The 19614-nt window shown below is 40.4% G+C and overlaps 1 protein-coding gene across 1 annotated transcript; it reads left to right on the top strand.

Annotated features, from left to right (window-relative positions):
• Window positions 1-1930: 1930 nt before the first annotated feature.
• Window positions 1931-6558, top strand: LOC113590940 (G-protein coupled receptor 61-like). Its single transcript, XM_027031279.3, has 2 exons — window positions 1931-2269; window positions 3069-6558. Exon 2 carries the CDS (start codon window positions 3275-3277, stop codon window positions 4691-4693), a length of 1419 nt encoding a protein of 472 aa, XP_026887080.2. The 5' UTR covers window positions 1931-2269; window positions 3069-3274; the 3' UTR covers window positions 4694-6558.
• Window positions 6559-19614: the final 13056 nt, after the last annotated feature.

Genomic DNA, 19614 nt, shown 5'->3' with positions numbered 1-19614 from the left:
AAGGCCAGGTTTTTTAACTATAGGAGTAACTGCAGAGATCTTGTAGGCTGAGGGACCTTGGCCAAGAAGCAGGAATTTATTGAAAATAGCTGTGAGATGAGGGTCCAAGGCAGGAACAGATGGTTTGGTTAGACAGGTATGGAAAAGATAAAGAGAGCTGGTGGTTGTTGTAGTGATGATGTCAGCAATTATAGAAGAATTAACAGTTTTGAATGCAGGAAGGTGGAAGGAATGTGAGTGGCAGGCTGAAGGGAAATCCGGGAGGTAAAAGAAGAGACAGCTGTATAATAATAATAATAATAATGTCTGATCTACTATGTAAGTTATCTGTTATCTAATTCAGCAGAATAGGAACCATCTTGAATATCTGCATACATAAGTGTGTTGATGTGTTCAGTTGTGTTGGCAGCATAATGTGGTTAATGATGTCTGGTGTGTGTTTAAGTGACGGGAGAGAGGATGTGCTGCCCTTTGCTATTTCTGAGCAGAATGTGGATTCTATTTTTGGGGTTACCATGGAAACCATTGTATTTGCAGCAGCAGTGATTGCGGCAGCCGGAGAGCAAGAATCTGTTATTTCTGTACACACACACACACACAAACACAAATACACACACACACACACACATACACACGCAAGCATGCAGGCACACACATATGCACATGTACATTCTTACAAACTATGAAAGTTTCAGGTCAACAACTATGCTGAAAATTTTGCTAGCCACATTCAACAAACACTAAACTTTTCCTACAAAGCTCCCACACTATGGAATAACCTTCCTATAAATGATTCAGACACAGTCTCAATATTTAAGGCTAGGGTGAAAATCAATCTGTACGGTCAGGCATTTTATTAACTACTTCCCCTCTTAGGTAAAGTTGTAGATCTGGGGGTCCATGGGCATTGAGAGTTCTGGTAAACTGGGATGGTATAGTGCTGTCACTTCACCTCTCTTTTGTCACTCAAGTTTGATGAGTGCTGATGTTCCAGGGTGCCCTCACACCTGTGTTTCATTCTGGCTCTTTCCTTTAGCTGTGCTGCCATAGCTGGATCTGCTGGAGTCCATCCAGTTACTGAGCCTCATCACATCTCAGCTGTCATGGCTACTCCCACCTCCCTCTGATGTCCCTTCCTGTAGCGCACCACACCGTAACCTCAGCCAACTACTTCTCTGCTACCCTTGATGGGTGGGATGGGTTTCTTTTTTTTACATGTTTAAAAATTATTTTTCTATTTAAATTATTGTTATTGTGGCGACCATTGTTGGCCAGAGGACGATAGGCCCCCCCTTTGAGTCTCGGTTCCTCTCCAGGTTTCTTCCTCGTGCTCTGGGGAGTTTTTCCTTGCTACTGTCACCTTTGGCTTGCTCAATGGGGGCTTGGACTTGGACATTTGTAAAGCTGCTTTGTGACAACAACTCTTGTAAAAAGTGCTATATAAATACACTTTTAGTTTTAGTTTTTATTTTTTGACTAAACACACCTAACATACTCAAGACACCTGTTTGGCTGTTTCTTGTAATCGTGCATGGGCTGTCCCATTACTGATGTTGACACAAGTGCTGGAGACAAACAAACTAAGTTGGCATGTCAGAGAGAGGGTAAATGTATGTTTTCATCTTGACCTAGAGAGAACAATGCAAACAATGAACTCAGACACACACACACACACACACACACACACACACACACACACACACACACACACACACACACACACACACACACACACTCACTCATAGACACTCACATATACAAACCATTAACACGGATTGGGCACTAGGACCCAGAGGAGAAAACAGCTCCAGGTGCTCCCTCCCTCATAGCTCTCTTGCTCTCCATCATTGCAGCTACTGCATGTGTATGTGTGTGTGTGTGTGTGTGTGTGTGTGTGTGTGTGTGTGTGTGTGTGTGTGTGTCTGTGTGCGTGCGAGAGAGAGAGAGAGAGAGAGAGAGAGAGAAGCACAGATTAATCTGCTCACTTCCATAGGAGGCAGAATAGATATCCTCTGTTCCTCTATCATCTTTCTCACCACACAAGAAAGAACAGACATAGGAGAGGAGAGAGAACAGGAGAGAGAGGGGAGAGAGAGGGGAGGTGAGAAAATAGAGGAGGAGGAGAGTGAAAGGAGAAAAGGAGACACAGGGCAGTCTAGGTGGTGTTTCAATGCTGACTGCTTCTGATGATGATGAGGAAGATGACGAAGATGAAGATGATGATGAAGTTTTGAGGACACCACTAGCTAGGTCGAGTTATCCACAGAAGGTATGTTGGTTGGTGTTATATGTGTGTATGTGTTGAAAGTATGTGTACTAAAAGCACAAGCAATTAACAAGCAGGATCCCCCAACCTGTGTGTGTGTTTGTATGCATGCGTGTTTTGTTTTTTGTTTTTGTGTGTGTGTGTGTGTGTGTGTGTGTGTGTGTGTGTGTGTGTGTGTGTGTGTGTGTGTGTGTGAAAGAGGGAGAGAACAATACTGATGACTGAGAATACCTCAGATAACACACATAAATACATAATTGCGGGCTTTTCACTTCCTGAAAACAGTCTGCTTCTGCATGTTGAGAACACTTGGACACACTTGTCTAAAAATAAGCATAGTGGCTGGGTGTGAATTAGTGTATCAGGCATTCCCTGAATGGAAATTCAAGTCTCGATGAGTGCAGTGTGAGCAGTAGATCTGTGTATATGTGTTTCAATTCATACAGGAACCACAGGCCACAGTACAATCAAAGCATGTTTTCAAATTTTTGTAACTGTAGTGGAATCTTCTGATATTTTGGGCAGGGGAGAATGTGTTCCCTTTAATGGTAAAAATTATAATCATAAGCCCTGAGCCTTCTTATAATTCCTATAAATTCAATCATTCACACACTCACACACATACAATATACAAAAAATGATTTAGTCAGGTATGTGGAGATGACTAATTTATAATAATAATTTTGAGATGAACAATTTATGATAGTAACCTTTAAATGGATTAATAGATTTTGGGTTAGTTGAGTCTCTGCTGAAACTCACGATTATGATCAGATTGGCTGTCCTTTCTTTTTCTGTTCAGGAAATGCTTGCAGTGCCAAGATAACAATGATGATGGTGATGAAGAGGACTCCTGCAGAAGATCCGCAGGGATCCACACCTTTTTGGTGTGAAGCAGGTTGTGGCTGTTTAGTTAAAGTTAAAGGTAAGGTTTTTCTCAGCCCTCTACTGAAGGATGGGACATGGCTCCATGAGTAACATCACCAGCCTGGTTCATCCCGTCCCTCTATGGAGTCACAGAGGAACTCCTCAGCTACGCCTCCATGGTTGGCCAATGAGTCTCGCTCTGACTCACCAGACGGGGTTGCCGTGTCCCAGTCGCTGGCGCTCCTGGTCATGCTCCTCATGGATGCGATGGCTGTGGTCGGCAATGCAGCTGTCATGCTGGTCATCGCTAACGCACCGCAGCTCCGCAAGTTTGTGTTCGTGTTCCACCTGTGCCTGGTGGACCTGCTGGGCGCACTGTTACTTATGCCCCTGGGCATGCTCTCGGGCCGCACCTTCGTTAGCGAGACTCTGTGTCGCAGCTACTTGTTCCTCAGTGTGTGCCTGGTCAGTGCCACCATCCTGTCCATCTGTGCCATCAATGTGGAGAGATATTACTACATCCTTCACCCCATGCGCTACGAGGTACGCATGACCCTTGGGCTGGTGGGTGGGGTCCTTAGCGGGATCTGGGTGAAAGCGCTGGTTATGTCAGCACTGCCCCTACTGGCCTGGATAATGCAGGGGGGGCGGGGCCACTTACTGGAGACAGGAGGAGGTGAGGTCAATGGGGCTGGGACTGTACCTGCCCCGCCCTCCCAAACAAACAGACGGTGCTCTCTGCACTGGAGTGGGGGTGGAGCAAATCGTGTGGCATTCATGGTTCTTTTTGCACTTGTGTATTTCCTGTGCCCACTGCTCCTCATCCTGGTTGTGTACTGCAGCATGTTTAAGGTGGCTCGCGTGGCGGCCATGCAGCACGGCCCCCTGCCCACCTGGTCTGACAGCCCACGCCGTGGACGCTCCCAGTCCCTGAGCAGCCGTTCCACTATGGTAACCAGCTCAGGCTCCGCCTCCCACAGCGAGACAAGTGTAGGTGGCCGTGGCATGCCCCACCGGCCGTTTGGAGGGGGCAAAGCAGCAGCTGTGCTGGCAGCTGTGGGAGGGCAGTTTCTGTTTTGCTGGATGCCATATTTCTCCTTCCACCTGTATGCAGCACTAGCGTCCCTGCCTCCTGCAGCTCTGCCGCCCCTGGAGGACGTGGTCACCTGGATTGGCTACTTCTGCTTCACTTCTAACCCCTTCTTTTATGGCTGCCTCAACCGGCAGATACGGCAGGAGCTCAGTAAACACCTACCCTTCCTGTTCCCACCCACAGCGGAGGAGGAGCAGGACCGACTGCCAAGCCGTGAGGGCTCTATAGAGGAGAATTTCATGCAGTTTCTACAGGGAACCGGCTGCAACATGTACAACCAGGACTCACAAAATGCCTCAAGTTCCAAAACGCCACCCCATAGATCTTCCCCCTTACTTGCACCGCCCCTGCCACAGTCTCAGCCAATCCCTATTGACTTCCGTATCCCTGGACAAATTGTGGAAGAGACTTCTGAATTTCTGGAGCAGCATCAGGTTAAGAACAGTCTTATCATTTCAGATGGCTAGGATACAGAGAACTCCATTCCAACATTCCAGGATTTCAATCCATTCTTAGTTGCATTAGTTGATTAATGTATTGTGAACTTCCTGTTTATTGTATGACATTCTTTAGTTTATTTTTCTGACAGAAATTCTACCTGAATCAGGTGATTGCGTGGAGGAGAGTATGAGCTTAGTGAGGTGTAAGTGAGGTGTTATCTGCATCCTGATTGCAAAACAGCAGCGGTTTTAGGCCACCGCCACTCTGCTGGGGGCCAAAGAGATTGTTGAAGGCTTGAAACCCAACACTTCTGTTGCTTTATACCTCTGGGTTTCTTTTTTATTGTTGGGAATGATTAGCTTTTGTTTTACCTTTGAGAAGTAATCCACTGGAGTACCACTGGAGTGATCAGAGTGAACAGAGTGATCCTCTCCCCTCCTCTCTCCCAACTAGAAGCACATTCACACACTCAGCATTTGGGACACAGTGGAACCTGAGAAAATCTTATAGAGTTCAGGGAAAATTACATTCTTGTGTATTTTATAGTTGATTATTTATATGAGTTCCTTCTACATATCAAGTGTCTTTTCAGTAATCCTCAATCCAAAAATCCTTCCTCACTTATTTTGAATTACTGGTTTGAGTAATGTTGTGTATGTATAAGTTATATTTTATTTATATATTTACCTAGATGTTATTTTACCTTGTGTTGATGTTGTAACTAAAGGGTCAGGTAGAGAACAGACCTACATACACATGTACAATATCGTAAATACACAATACATAGGAAGCAGCATAACCCATTCACATTGTTCCATGACCCATAGTACAGACACAGCAGTGATGGGCTTCTTCTCTCAAAATAATTGAGACATTATGGGGTTAGGGTTTCTCCAAATGGTACAATCTCTATAAGGTCAGTGATTCAGAGATTAGGGAGTTAGAGTGTTACAACATCATTACCAAATGGTTACAGTCTCAAAAATATAGGCATAAAATGAAGCTGAACCAAAAACACCAAACCCTCATATGATGGCAATAAGTTGGTGTTAGACACATTTTTTTCTTCCTCTATGTGTGAATATCCAATAAAATACACAATAGGAGGTAGCTGCAGAGTGGGCAACAAAACCTGAGCTAACTAACCAAACAGAAAAGAAAATACAATCACTAAACATTATAACCATCACCAAACTAGAGGAAAGAATGGTGCTCACCGCCTTCATGAGGGTTAATTATCCACTATACAAATACATTAAGATTATTTGCTAAAATTGCAGTTTACACACAAAAGACACAAAAGTGTATGTGAGTGAATGAGTGTTCAGGATGGCTCTAACAGGGCAAGAGAGATATGTTACCTTCTGAGCATCAGGTGAAGTTGGTGCTGGCTAAACCCTCCCCTTGAGGCTGAACACTGACCCTAACCTTAAGTTGTAACCTAAAGCAGCTCCACAGGGAGTGCCACAGCCTCCGGAGGTAGACCACAAGCTTTCCCATATTTCAACGGCAAAGGATCAATGTTCATGCAGATAATCAAGGAAAGGAATCTATCAAATGCCTGATAGGGAATCAGTTGTCTGAACTTTTATGTACAAGGATGATTTACAGATTACCAAATATTCCACCAAGCTGCAGTACATTCATGCAGGAGACCATTTCTTTCACCCAGGTGTCCCTGACTCCTCTGTACTCACATGTACTCACACACACTTACAAGTGCATACAGTAGCCCTACCCTTTTCTCTTGCACACATAGAACAGAGCTACAAATGAAATCTTTCTGAGGCAATGACTACAGATCTTCTGGGCTGTAGGGATAGGAGGATTGTTTGTGCTGTTCAGTGTTGTTGATAAACAATGGTTATTAAAATGGAACAGCTTCCCCTTTCTACCTCAAGCTCATTTGTGTGAGTGTGAGTATGTGTGAGAAAGACAAAGTATGGTTTTAATCTGGTCAAGGCTGGACTGCAACCTGTGTGTGTGTGTGTCTGTGTGTGTGTGTGTGTGTGTGTGTGTGTGTGTGTGTGTGTGTGTGTGTTTGTTTGTGCAATTAGTTGCTAAGATTTCTTCCACTATATCAGGGTAATAAATGTTTGTGTTTCATAATAAGCTTCCTAGTGTTGCAGACACATAGCTGAGAGAAACTGTACATTCACACCTCCTCCTCCTTGTCCCCCCTGCATTTAACACACACACACACACACACACACACACACACACACACACACACACACACAGCATCCATGTGCTATAAACCTTGTGACCTTTTGTAGACATTTCAGCTTCAAAAACATGAACATCATCAAAGAAGTGTGCAGTCTCACCCGAAACTTTGATCTGGGCCCATCCAGTAGGGGGTGTTACCTAATGCTCTAGTGAACCATAGATTATAACTCTTCATATGTGACTGTGTCCCTAATAATGAAACTGGGTGTGTTTGTAATGATGGTCTGTGTGTGTGTCTGCAGCACCCCCCCCCCCCCCCCACCCCCCCAGAGCACGAGTCTCATGCATACACTCCTGGCTGCTAGGGATCTTTGTTTCCATGGAGACCATCAGCAGCGACATTTCACAGGTGGTGGTAGGAGTATATTTCTGGAGAATCTACTCCAAACACACCCCCCTGTCCCTCATTCTTTCCTGCTTTCTCTTTGTCCATGCATTTCTCTCTCTGTCTCCCTCTCTAAAAAGTCTGTAATAAGTGTACTGAAAGATTGCAACTGAAAAACATTATTAGCCAGTAAATTGAAGTGCTTTATATGACATGTCACAAAACACTACCTTTGGTAGTCTAGTATGTAAATCTGAAAGAGGTGGTATTATTATCCTTTGAAACCAAAGAATATTAAAGTGGCTATTACTAAATAAATCTGAATAAATTACTAAATCTGACCTAAATTAACAGATTTGGATCACAGTTGCACTTTTTAAATCACCAGCACAAATTATAATCTTTTGAACACAATTCAACAAATGTTTTTCAGTTTCACAAAGGAAAACTATTTGGGGAAAACAGTCTGTGTACCTTATGTTCATTTGATTTTCTTGTCTGAAAAGAAAACATAAAAATGAAAAGCAATGAACTTTCCTGAAAATTGTTTGTCGAGCCAAACTGGGGGGAAAAAACACATATCAATGCATTTCCTGAGGCAAATAGAGATAATTAGACCATGAGCTTTAACATGTTTTTATTTATATATTCTTTGTTGTTTGTTTTACTTGAAATTTCTACATTAAGAAAAATATACAATACAATAAACAGAGCGTTACATATAAATAATTACAAATTCATCCAATAAGCACATAATCATTTTAGCTTTTTTATTAAAATGTTATGCAATAAATATAATTAGGAAAGGCTGTGATAAAAACTTTGAAACTGGTATTAAAATTACACTCGTTTGATTCATAAAGGTGGTATTTACCTAGTATCAAGAATAAATCAATTATATATATTTTGTGGCAACTGAATTAAAGGGACAGCTACACCTCTTATATCCTTTTTAAGGGAAGTAATAGAATTACCCCTCAAGGGGGCGGGGGGGGGGGATTCTAAAATGCTTTACTTGGAAAATAATAATAATAATAATAATAATAATAATAATAATAATAATATAGGTATTATTATAATTTATTATTATTATTATTATTATTATTATTATTATTAATTCTCATGAAAACTCATAACCTGTAATAAATGAGCAAAATCTGCTGCCCCTATGTTATTGCTTTAGTGCATTAAGCAACGTTAAGCTTTTTCCACGTTAAGCATTTTAAAATGTCCTCACGAAATTTTTTCTGTCATCTGTTATCTTTAACCGGTATAACTCGAGAGAAGCCATTAGGCTGCGCAGACCGATCGCCGCCTGACTCGATATAAGTGCATGTCACCGGCGCATGTCAACGGTTACAGTCAGTGGTTACAGTCAATGGTTACATTCAGGCGCAGCTATAATTTCGTGACAGCGAAGGTTTCTGCAGGTCTCCAGGTTTCACGGACTGCACCGAGAAGCGACTGGATGACGACAGAGCTTAATCCGCATTGGCTAGAATATCCGATGTCAAACACGCATCCACAAACTGTAGTTAATACAGCAAGCAAGCTTTTAAAATTTTAGTGTGTATAGATATTATGCTCAAATGCGATATTTAGTTTGATATTCTTTAAATAAATGTTATGTTATATATTTGTGTGAATTCCACAAGAGCAGCCATCTCACGTGGGGATCAGCAGGTAAAACTGTCCGGCTTGTCTCTCTCCTCATCTCCTCCCCGACTTCAGCCAGCTAATCTTACTAACTACCAAGGCGAGGTGCAGTTTATCTCGGACAAGTCACCAGCCTCCTTTTACATTTGCATTTTGCAAATTTCATTTTGACAGTTCTCCACAGAGATTTGGGCACATTATGAGTAGCTTTATTTAAATTAAAATTTATTTCCCAATCTAATTAACATATTTGATGTAATTGTGAAATAATGGTTTCAAAATGATAACTAAAATGTTAATCACCTAATATGCATTTGTACTCAGTAACAAAGTGCTAGTGAAATTTAATGATCAAACTCACCACCATGCTAGAAAGATGGCAAAAATCAGATGAATAACAGTAAATGTCCACTTTGCAATAACATATTCCCACTCTACTGCACTCATTCTGCAACAAACATACACCTCGTTTCATTCTCACTCTTCCACCTGCCAGCCAGCAAATCAATGTGCAGCTTCAGCACGATAAAGACAACAGGTAACTTTTTTTGGAACATGGGGGATGAATTTGTAGAGTAGCCAAGATGGAGCGTATGGTAGAACTTATTAGGCACTCACTCAAGTGTTGGTACTGCCAAATTGAAAGCCATGGCAGAACATCTCTGCACTGTGAGCAAGGATATGGCCTCTATCACAGAAGGCCATGGGGTTGGCCCCTATCACAGAAGGCCATGGGGTTGGCCCCTATCACAGAAGGCCATGGGGTTGGCCCCTATCACAGAAGGCCATGGGGTTGGCCCCTATCACAGAAGACCATGGGGTTGGCCCCTATCACAGAAGGCCATGGGGTTGGCCTCTATCACAGAAGGCCATGGGGTTGGCCCCTATCACAGAAGACCATGGGGTTGGCCTCTATCACAGAAGGCCATGGGGTTGGCCCCTATCACAGAAGGCCATGGGGTTGGCAGAAGGCCATGGGGGTTGGCCCCTATCACAGAAGGCCATGGGGTTGGCCCCTATCACAGAAGGCCATGGGGTTGGCCCCTATCACAGAAGGCCATGGGGTTGGCCTCTATCTGTCTTCAAATGTATGGTCACATCTTTTGCAGCAAGGACAAGTCAGTTGCCACCCACCACAATACATTAAATTAATACATTTTAAACATTTCAAAAACAAAAGGAAACACTGGCTGATTTTTAGAAAAAGGTCCTCTCTGCAACCTGTTACTTTACAAGCCACTGAGAGTGTGGAGGAGTATTTGGGACTGTTGAGAACTATTACTGACTCTAAACTCATCTTGACTGCCAACACACTGGCAAGATACACTAAAGCACAGCATTGGCTCTATTTTTAACGTAGACACAAAACACTGAGGTTGTTTTATATAACCTTTATACGGAGTGTGGTGACCTATCCATCCACTGCTGGGGGTAGGACTGTCTCAGTCCAGAATATGCTGAACAAGGTGATAAAAATGGGTAGGAAAACCACTGGCTCTAATGTAACAAGCATTTTCCAAATCTCAGAGGAGTATACCATCAAGCTTGCTTTTAGGATACAGGACGATGCATTTTTCATTGAGGTCTCTCCACTCTCCTTTGGATGCAGGTTCCAAATGCCCAGAACAAAAACCAAACAAGCCATCACATCATTTGTGCCCAGGAGCATTCAATTACTGATTTATTTTGCCTTAGATTCTGTTTAATTCAAGGCTTCTTGTTTGGACCTAGTTGCTTGTTAGCTGTAATTACTCACTGCAGGTGTAGTTTCTCCTTGGCTTTAGGAGTGAATTGAGGGACGGACTCAGCACTTACTGAACTGAGTGAAATTAGGACGACTCTAACTTCAGATTTTAGTGTGCTTTGGTTTTTCTCTGTGATCATCCTCTGGTTAGTTAATGAAGGCTCTGAGTTTAATTACTTCTTCCTTAGATTCTGTTAAATTCAAGGTTTCTTGTCTGAACCTATGAATGTATACGTCTGTAGCGGTAATCAACAAAAGACTTTGCTGTTCTTTTCAATGAGTTCCTCATCTACAGCTCACCTACCGGACCTCGCAAACTCATCTAAGTATCTTTTTCCTCACACTATCTCAATCTTTCATGTCATACATCCACAAACCTAGCATCCAATCTGAAATGTGTTCCACAATTCCTGTCCACATATCCCACAGATCTCCTTGACACTATCATCATGTACAGTTGTGTTCAAAATAATAGCAGTGTTTTTAAAAACATGAGTAAAGCTCAGAATCCTTATAATAGTTTTTATTTCCATGCATTGGGAACACTGCACGTTATATTCTAAATCAAAACATGAAGAAAAATGTATCAATTTTTAAATTACTTTACAGAAGATTAAGAAAAATGAATATTGGGCTGTTCAAAAAAATATCAGTGTCTGCATTTTTTCTTCACAAACTCAAATATTTACTGTATAAACTGAAAACCTTTAGGATTTACTGTGAATCACTAAACTAATATTTAGTTGTATAACCACTGTTTCTGAGAACTGCTTCACATCTGTGTGGCCACTCCATAACTTTAATTTTGTTTGTCTGGAACCAAGATGTTGCTTGCTTACTGGTGTGTTTGGGGTCGTTGTCTTGTTGAAACACTCAATTCTTCAGCATAAGGCAATATGACTTCTTCAAGTATTTTGATATATGCAAACTGATCCATGATCCCTGGTATGTGATAAATAGGCCTGACACCATAGTAGGAGATACATCCTCATATCATGATGCCTGTGCCACCATGCTTCACTGTCTTCAGAGTGTGCTGTGGCTTGAATTCAGTGTTTGGAAGTCATCTGACAAACTGTCTGCGGCCCTTGGATCCAAAAAGAACAATCTTACTTTCATCGGTCTACAAAATGTTTCTCCATTTCTCTTTAGGCCAGTCCATGTGTTGTTTGGCAAATTGTAACCTCTTCAGCACGTCTTTTTTTTAACAGTGGGACTTTGCGGGGGCTTCTTGCCAATAGATTATCTTCACACAGGTGTCTTCTAATTATCACAGTACTCACAGGTAACTTCAGACTGTCTTTGATCACCCTGGAGCTGATCATTGGCTGAGTCTTTGCCATTCTGGCAATTCTTCGATCCATTCGAATGATAGTCTTCCGTTTTCTTTCACATCTCTCTGGTTTTGCTTTAAATTTTAAAGCATTGGAGATCATTTTAGCCGATCAGTCTATCATTTTCTGCACTTCTTTATACGTTTTCCCCTCTCCAATCAATGTTTTAATCAAAGTACGCTGTTCTTCTGAACAATGTCTGGAACGACCCATTTTTCTCAGGTTTTCAGAAAGAAATGCATGTACAACATGTGTTGGTTTCATCCTTAAATAAGGGCCACCTGATTGACATCTGTTTTTTCACAGAATGAATGGCCTCACTAATTGAACTCCACACTGCTATTATTTTGAACATGCCTGTTTCAATTAATTATTCAATTACACAAACTCAGGAGCATGCATATGATGAATGTTTGGTCTGATGATTTTCTATGACTACTACACCTACTGGTAAGTTATTTGCCATGTAGTAATATAATTTCTACCAAAAACAGTGATTGGTCTGGTTAGTCATGTTGGACTGCTATTATTTTGAACACAACTGTACATTTATAGCATTTATCTGACGCTTTTATCCAAAGTGACTTACAATTATGACAACTTGAGCAATTGAGGGTGATACCAGGCAGTTCTTGAAGGAAACTGTGAGTTCATGGTAAGGGTTGGAAGTACCTGGGATGTACAGAAGCTCAGTTTTACTGGGGTGGAGCTGCAAATGGTGGGCTGATTGGCAATTCCAAAGCCCTCCTGCCACTAGGATCTGTGATGGTGCCAAACGTTGTGATTAAATGAGGTTGCTGAGATTGCAACATATATGATAAAGGGCACTGCTAAAGGGCAGTTGACTTATAATCAGATGGTTGCTGGTTTAAGCCCCACCACTGCCAAGTTGCCACTCTTGAGCAAGGCACTTAACCTCTGAAGATGCCCACAGCCTGGGCATAACTTTGGATAACCAGTTGTTGTTCTCAACTCATGTTTCAAATCTAACCTGGTCTTTCTCTAAGAGCCATCGGACCTCTACAACTTGTCAAGAATGCAGCAGCACAACTGGCCTTCAATCTTCTGAAGTTCACACATCACTCCACTTCTGTGCTCCACTGGTTTCCAGTAGCTCCTCACATCAGATTTGAAACCTTGATGCTTCCCTACAAAGCCAAAAATGGACCAAATGGACCAAGGGTCAAAGCTCAATCCAAACCTCAAGTACAGCTTGGCTTGAAATAGCATGCTTCAAGTCTCATGGCAAGCATTGGGACTATTCTCATTCCTTGCTCCAAGATATTGGGATGAACTCCCACTTTCTGTCCACACAGCAGAGTCCCTTGCAGTCTTCAAACTCAGAATGAAGACCCATCTATTCGTGGAATATTTAAATGACCACTGATCCCGCTCCTGTATTAACTAACTGAAACTAATACTTATTGTAGGGTATTGTTTATTATACTGATGTTGTTTAACAAACTCTAGCACTTATTGTTTATTGCACTTATCATTGTTTAACATAGACCTTATGTATTTTGTATTTCTACAATATTCTAGATCATCGGTATATTGGACTCTAACCTACTGTACTGTACTAGGATATATTCTATGAGTAAATGGCAAAGCACTTTTGTAAGTTGCTGTGGATAAGAGCGTCTGCTAAATGCCATAAATGTAAATTAAATAGTTTAGATACATGCATTCACACTTTAGATTATGCACTTTTAATCACAATTCTAAATAGTGGCTTTTTGTTATTGATGTTTTAATGGTCTTAGATGTTTGGTGTTATTTATTTATTGTTATTAATTGCTCTTGGCATATTAATGTGTAATGTGGCCCTTCCTGTGCACGACAAATTCCCTTCAGGGCAATAAAGGTTTCAATGAATAGGAATGGCAGCCTCATCAGTGGACCAAGAAGTGCTGGCTTAAAAGGCTGAATGATGAGATGCAATTCTCTAACATTGAAGCATCAGAACAAGTGGAGAGCCACAACTATAGGAATGCAAATGTATGTACTTAAGATGCAATTTGTTATTCAGATGATAAAGTACAAATCCGAATGGCTCAGCCATTATTTGTGCTATGGCATAAAAAGGTGCTGCCAATTTCTTAAAAATCTTATTTTATATTGTGTTGTATTCTATTTTTAAATGTTGCATTACAGATAATTTTGGAATATAGATACTTTTGGAATATGTTGTGTTGATTTGGGATCATATGTATGTGTGCATTTATATTTGTGTATTAATGTTTTATATGCATATGTGCCAGCCTCTCAGCTTCTCAAACTGCCAAAATGTGAGTAATGTAGTACAAAAATGATTTCCATATAGGCCCACTAGCTGGGCATGTGAAGCACTTACAGGAGCAGCTTTCTTTAGTTGGAAATTAATAACCTTGCACTGCTCATGAATATGAATAACTATTCTGACTCTCTAATTGGTGTGTGTGTGTGGCTGTGTGTGTGTGTGTGTGTGTGTGTGTGTGTGTGTGTGTGTGTATCATGACTATTTGAAGTGACCACGAAAACCCTGAGTAACAAATTATTTCAAAATAATTTCAGGCATGCTATTCTCTTTGAGCTGTAAAGAGAGGGCAAGATTTGTGCCTGGTGTGTCCAGCAGAGGGACGTGGAAATTGGCCTTCTCCAAGTGTCAAAGGGCAGATGAGTATTTAATCTGTTTTGTATAATCAGACTTTAATTGTTTAGCACAGCCTCATCACTGACTTTGGAAATGGGTGTCACTGTATGATCAGAAAACCCTACATGGAAGTACCAGAGAACCTTGCTACAGATATTGTAGAAAGAAGCAGAGGCAAGTATAATGTTTATACTGTTTATTTTGTTTCACGGTGTACTGTGTTACAGCAGAATCTATGTTTGATCAAGGTTTATGAATAATTAGATTTTTAAAACACAATGCTTGGTATTTTGTATGTCAAGAGTTTAGAAATGCATCGATTCATTATTAGGCCACTGGTGGTTGGTGTAGGGTGTAATGTTTATGACTGTTCTGAGTGCTTCAGAAAGGACGTAGTAAAGAGCTGACAAAAGGAAGAGGATACAATCAACATTTATCATTTATGAATATTAGATTTATATAAACTAATATTTATATGATGTTTCCTGCAATAACTGCATTTAAACTGCACTGTTAACAGGAAATATCAGTGTAAAAATATATGTATTTAGCTAATAAGACCTATTAAAGTAACTATCTTAAATCATTTACAGTTACATTTCTTTATGAAATGTCACAGGCCACTAATAAAATTCATGGCAATGTTTTAGGTTTATGGTGGACTGTGTAAACCAAAGTCTATTTTTCAAACATAGAATATATGGAGAATGGAGTAAAAAGCTTTTTTTTTAAAGTTTGTTGTTGTTGTTAGAATATTAGATATTAAAACTAAATGCAGATGTTGGAAAAATTTTCTTAAGAACAGTGTCACTTGAAACTATTTTATCATCCTTTAAGTTTGTTTACATTTTTAGATTTAGGTTGTTTCTGTAGAACCCATGGATTTTCACAGCTGTATAGAGAGAAGAATGGATGATTGGAGCACATGTGAAAATGTGTGCAGGCAGGACAATAATATACTACTGAAAAGCCACTGCTGAAACTTGGGCATAAACCACACTCCCATTCCAAAACCATCCTCTGTCTCTACTCCAACCATTTAAGTCTCCTGTTATTCCTCCATTCTTGGAATCCTATTAGCCTGAAGTCAAGCTCAATAAGGTGAAGATCCTACAAAGCAAAGGGGCTTACTCTGGGTCTAAAAATGCTGTAAGTCCAAACTGGATTTTTTGAACACTGGGCTTAATATGCTTTACAGCTACATCCAGTTTCCTGAATGTTACAATCTATCCACCGTTATCCAAATTGTAGTCTAGGTAGTCTAACAGCAGCCAAAAACACACTGCAAAAATGAGTGATAGCATCTGTCAAACAGTGATAGCATCTGTCTCCTGTCAAAGGCAGGAGAATGTGAAAGGGTTTTTAAACTATCCACAGAACCTTTCTAACACAGTCTTAACCAAAAGTGTACATTATTTTCTTCAAAAATAGTTATGTTCTATTTTTTAACAACTTATATACAAAACAAATGTTAAAAGATGTTTTAACAATTTGACTTACAACCGATTAAACAATAATTTGTTGATTCCGAAATGCAGACTGACAAAGGTCAGTCTGTTGTTAAGATGCATACAAATGTAAAACTGTACTGCATGCAGACAGCAAGGTCATGAACCAGTCAACCAACCCAACCCAGTGGAGCCTGACACAGTCATACCTTGTTTTAGGTTTATGTAAACGTTGGCCTGTGCTTGTCCTGGGTATGGAGAAGCTGTTGATCTCTTGACTGGATTAGAGAAATGCTCAATCACACTCTCAACAGGTGGTCATTCAGTGTACACAAGATGTAACTGGGATCATGGAGACTTTAGCTTTAGAGAATTGTGAACAAAGGTGCAGAAGATCAGGAGCAGTGCTGCCCCCTATAAGGGTGCCGAAGTACTGGAAAAGGATCTTTTCCCATTAGAAAGATGCAAATAAATAAACAATGGTTGTCGCTGATGTTGACCTAATTTACTTTATTCATACATTACTTGTGGTGCTACTGTGTACAAAAAGACATGGTTTGGTACTAAAATAATACAATATGACAAATTACAAATGATTTCTTTTTAAAATTATTTTTTTCTTGTCTAACATGAGTAATGTATATGCTCAATCCACTTTTCTACCATCTAATAAGACAAATATAGCATACATTCAGTGCATCTTTTTAAAATGTGCAAATCCAAAATGTGTCACTACTAGGGGTGATGATAAGGGAGCTGATACCACAAGTCAGAAAAGGGGGGGGGGTCTAAAGTTGCGGCACTGTGTTGCATACTACTGAAGTAATCGCCCAGGATAAATTTACAGCCTCCATGCTTGCAGACTCTTAACATATACATTACTGAGAAAGTCCACAGGCACGAAGGAGTGTCTAATGCTGCCATTCATCTAGGCTGTAAGGGGGGGTGGGGGGGCAATTTTTTAAATTCCCATGTCATCTTAGGATGTAGGCTTCAGCAGACTTTGCTTGTGGAATTAAACAAACTTGGACATAACAACATAAACAAAGGGGAATTAATTTGATCACAAATTCTTTTTGCTCAATTTATTTAGCTTAAAAAAAAAGGTTTTACATTTTATTGTAACTGCAGTCTTCAATATCAATAGGTCCACTGGCTATGACACTGGAACATATTCTAAAATTTGTATTAAGATGCAGCTTCACAGATTTGATGTTAGACAAGGTACACAGGTAAAGGCTTACTTTCTGTAATACACTGAGGGGTCCTATAATGATAGTTAGTTAATGAGTTGAGTTGGGTGTGGTAGAACAAGAGAAATCTGTTAGGTGCAAAGAACGCTTTAGACTATCTATGTATGTGTATATGTATATGTGTGTGTGTGTGTGTGTATGTGTGTGCATACACTACAATAAGCAGACTGTTTAACAGGAGCTGTTAAATATTGCTATAAACTGCTGTTTGCTATCTGCAGTGTGACAGAGTCCATGCATCCACTAGGGTCATCCACTCAGATAGCAGCCATTCTAATCATGGTGGCGATTATGCAACAGAGTTTGGATGGTTACTTAAAAGTTTTTTCTGTTATTCTGTTAACTGTCAAAACAACCAGTATGGCCAACAAGTACAAGCTCCTACATTCTCTGTGTACTCAGGAGAGCTGCAATTGGTAAATCATAGAATGTTTTAGTATTGGTGAAAACTGCTCTTCAAGATGAACCTGTGGTGATTTATTGGAATATACTGATTAAAAACAATAGTGACTGGGAAGTACCATTGCACTGCAAGTTGTGTATCACCTGCAAATAACCTGCAAGTGAGATGGATTATCAAAATTACAACACAACATGTACTCTATTCATAAAACATAAATATCACGTTGAAAAAATACTTGGTTCATGATCAACAACCTAAAGTTCAAATTAGATCATGTATAGCAGTGAAAGCAAAAAAAGCATTATCAGCACCAGGAAGATCTCACAAAAGCATGGCAAAGGAATGAAATAAAAGACCCCAAACACACCCAGGATAGGAACTCAATGCATGAGACATATGTTAATCAAGCTATTGATGCTATTGTGATGCAACAACTCAACTAGAACCAATAAAAATGAAAGAAAAAGAAGAAAAGGTATAAGTGATTCTTGTTTAGCTTGAATGAAGTTAACTTATTGTATCTTAATGCAGTTATATGTATTATTATATGTAATAATAATAATAATAATAATAATAATAATAATCAGAATCACATTATTCCACCAAGTATGTGTATACACATACAAGGAATTTGTCTTGGTGAGTGCCCACATGTATGATTTAACCTACTAAAACAACTGGACAGCACATATACAACAACAGTATTTGACTATAACAGAAAAAAGAAAAAATGTAATAAAACAGGATATAGAATAAGAAATAAGTAAATAATAAAAATAAAACTTACAAAAGCTAAGGATATCTGTACATGTGAGATATGTATGCTATACACACACACACACACACACACACACACACACACACATACACACATACACACATACATATATATATATATACAGAAGTTCAGTTTAAAAGTGCAAAATGTCCACTGTGGTTGGTGAGTGCTACAGCTTTGGGGAAAAAGCTGTTAGCATGTCTAGTAGTGCTGGCTCTGATAGCCCTGAGTCTTCTACCAGAGGTCAGTAGCTGAAAAAGTTGATGTCCAGGATGAGAAGGGTCAGCAATTATTTTGCTGGTGCATTTCCTCACCCTGCTGGTATAAATGTCCTGAAGTGGTGGCAGGCTACACCCAATAATCTTCTCTGCCGTCCTGATTATGCACTGGAGTTTGGCTCGTTCCTGTGAGGTGGACAAACCAAACCAGATGATTATAATTAATAATCTGAATAATTATAATGAATAATTTCACCTTCACTCTGAGCTGGAAATTGTAAAAATTGTAAAACTGTAAAATTGTACATTGTATATAATCATATTCATACATTCCCTTTTGATTCATTATTTATCAGGAGGGGTAATTATGTTAAAATGCTGTTTGTCGACTACAGTTCAGCATTTAACACTATTATCCCCTCCAGACTCACTACCAAGTTGGAGGATCTAAGACTGCATCCATCCCTGTGTGACTGGATCTCCAACTTCCTAACAAACCACAATCAGTACGGGTGGGCAACTGTGTCTCATCCACCCTCACCCTCAGCACTGGAGTTTCCCAGGATTGTGTCTTAAGCCCCCTGCTCTACTCACTGTACACCTATGACTGCACAGCCAATTCCAGCTCCACCATCATTGTCATGTTTGCTGGTGATACCGTCATCATGCACCTGATCTCAAACGACGAGAGGGCCTACCTGGAGGAGATTAATTCCTGGCACGTGCCAGGAAAATAATCTCCTCCTAAATGTCAGCAAGGCAAAGGAGATGCTTGTGGACTGCTGCAAGAAGCAAGAGCGGCACTACCAACCTGTGAGGATCAACAGAACCATGGTGGAGAGAGAAGACAGTTTCAGGTACCTTGGAGTTCACATCTCGCCGGACCTGTCCTGGTCCCGCCACACCAACTCCCTGGCAAAGAAGGCT

Source organism: Electrophorus electricus, chromosome 22 (assembly GCF_041902795.1).
Source record: "Electrophorus electricus isolate QZ-2024a chromosome 22, ASM4190279v1, whole genome shotgun sequence".
Taxonomy (NCBI): Eukaryota; Metazoa; Chordata; class Actinopteri; order Gymnotiformes; family Gymnotidae; genus Electrophorus; species Electrophorus electricus.
The sequence above is the reverse complement of the archived record's forward strand: the minus strand, read 5'-3'. Positions and strand labels throughout refer to the sequence as shown.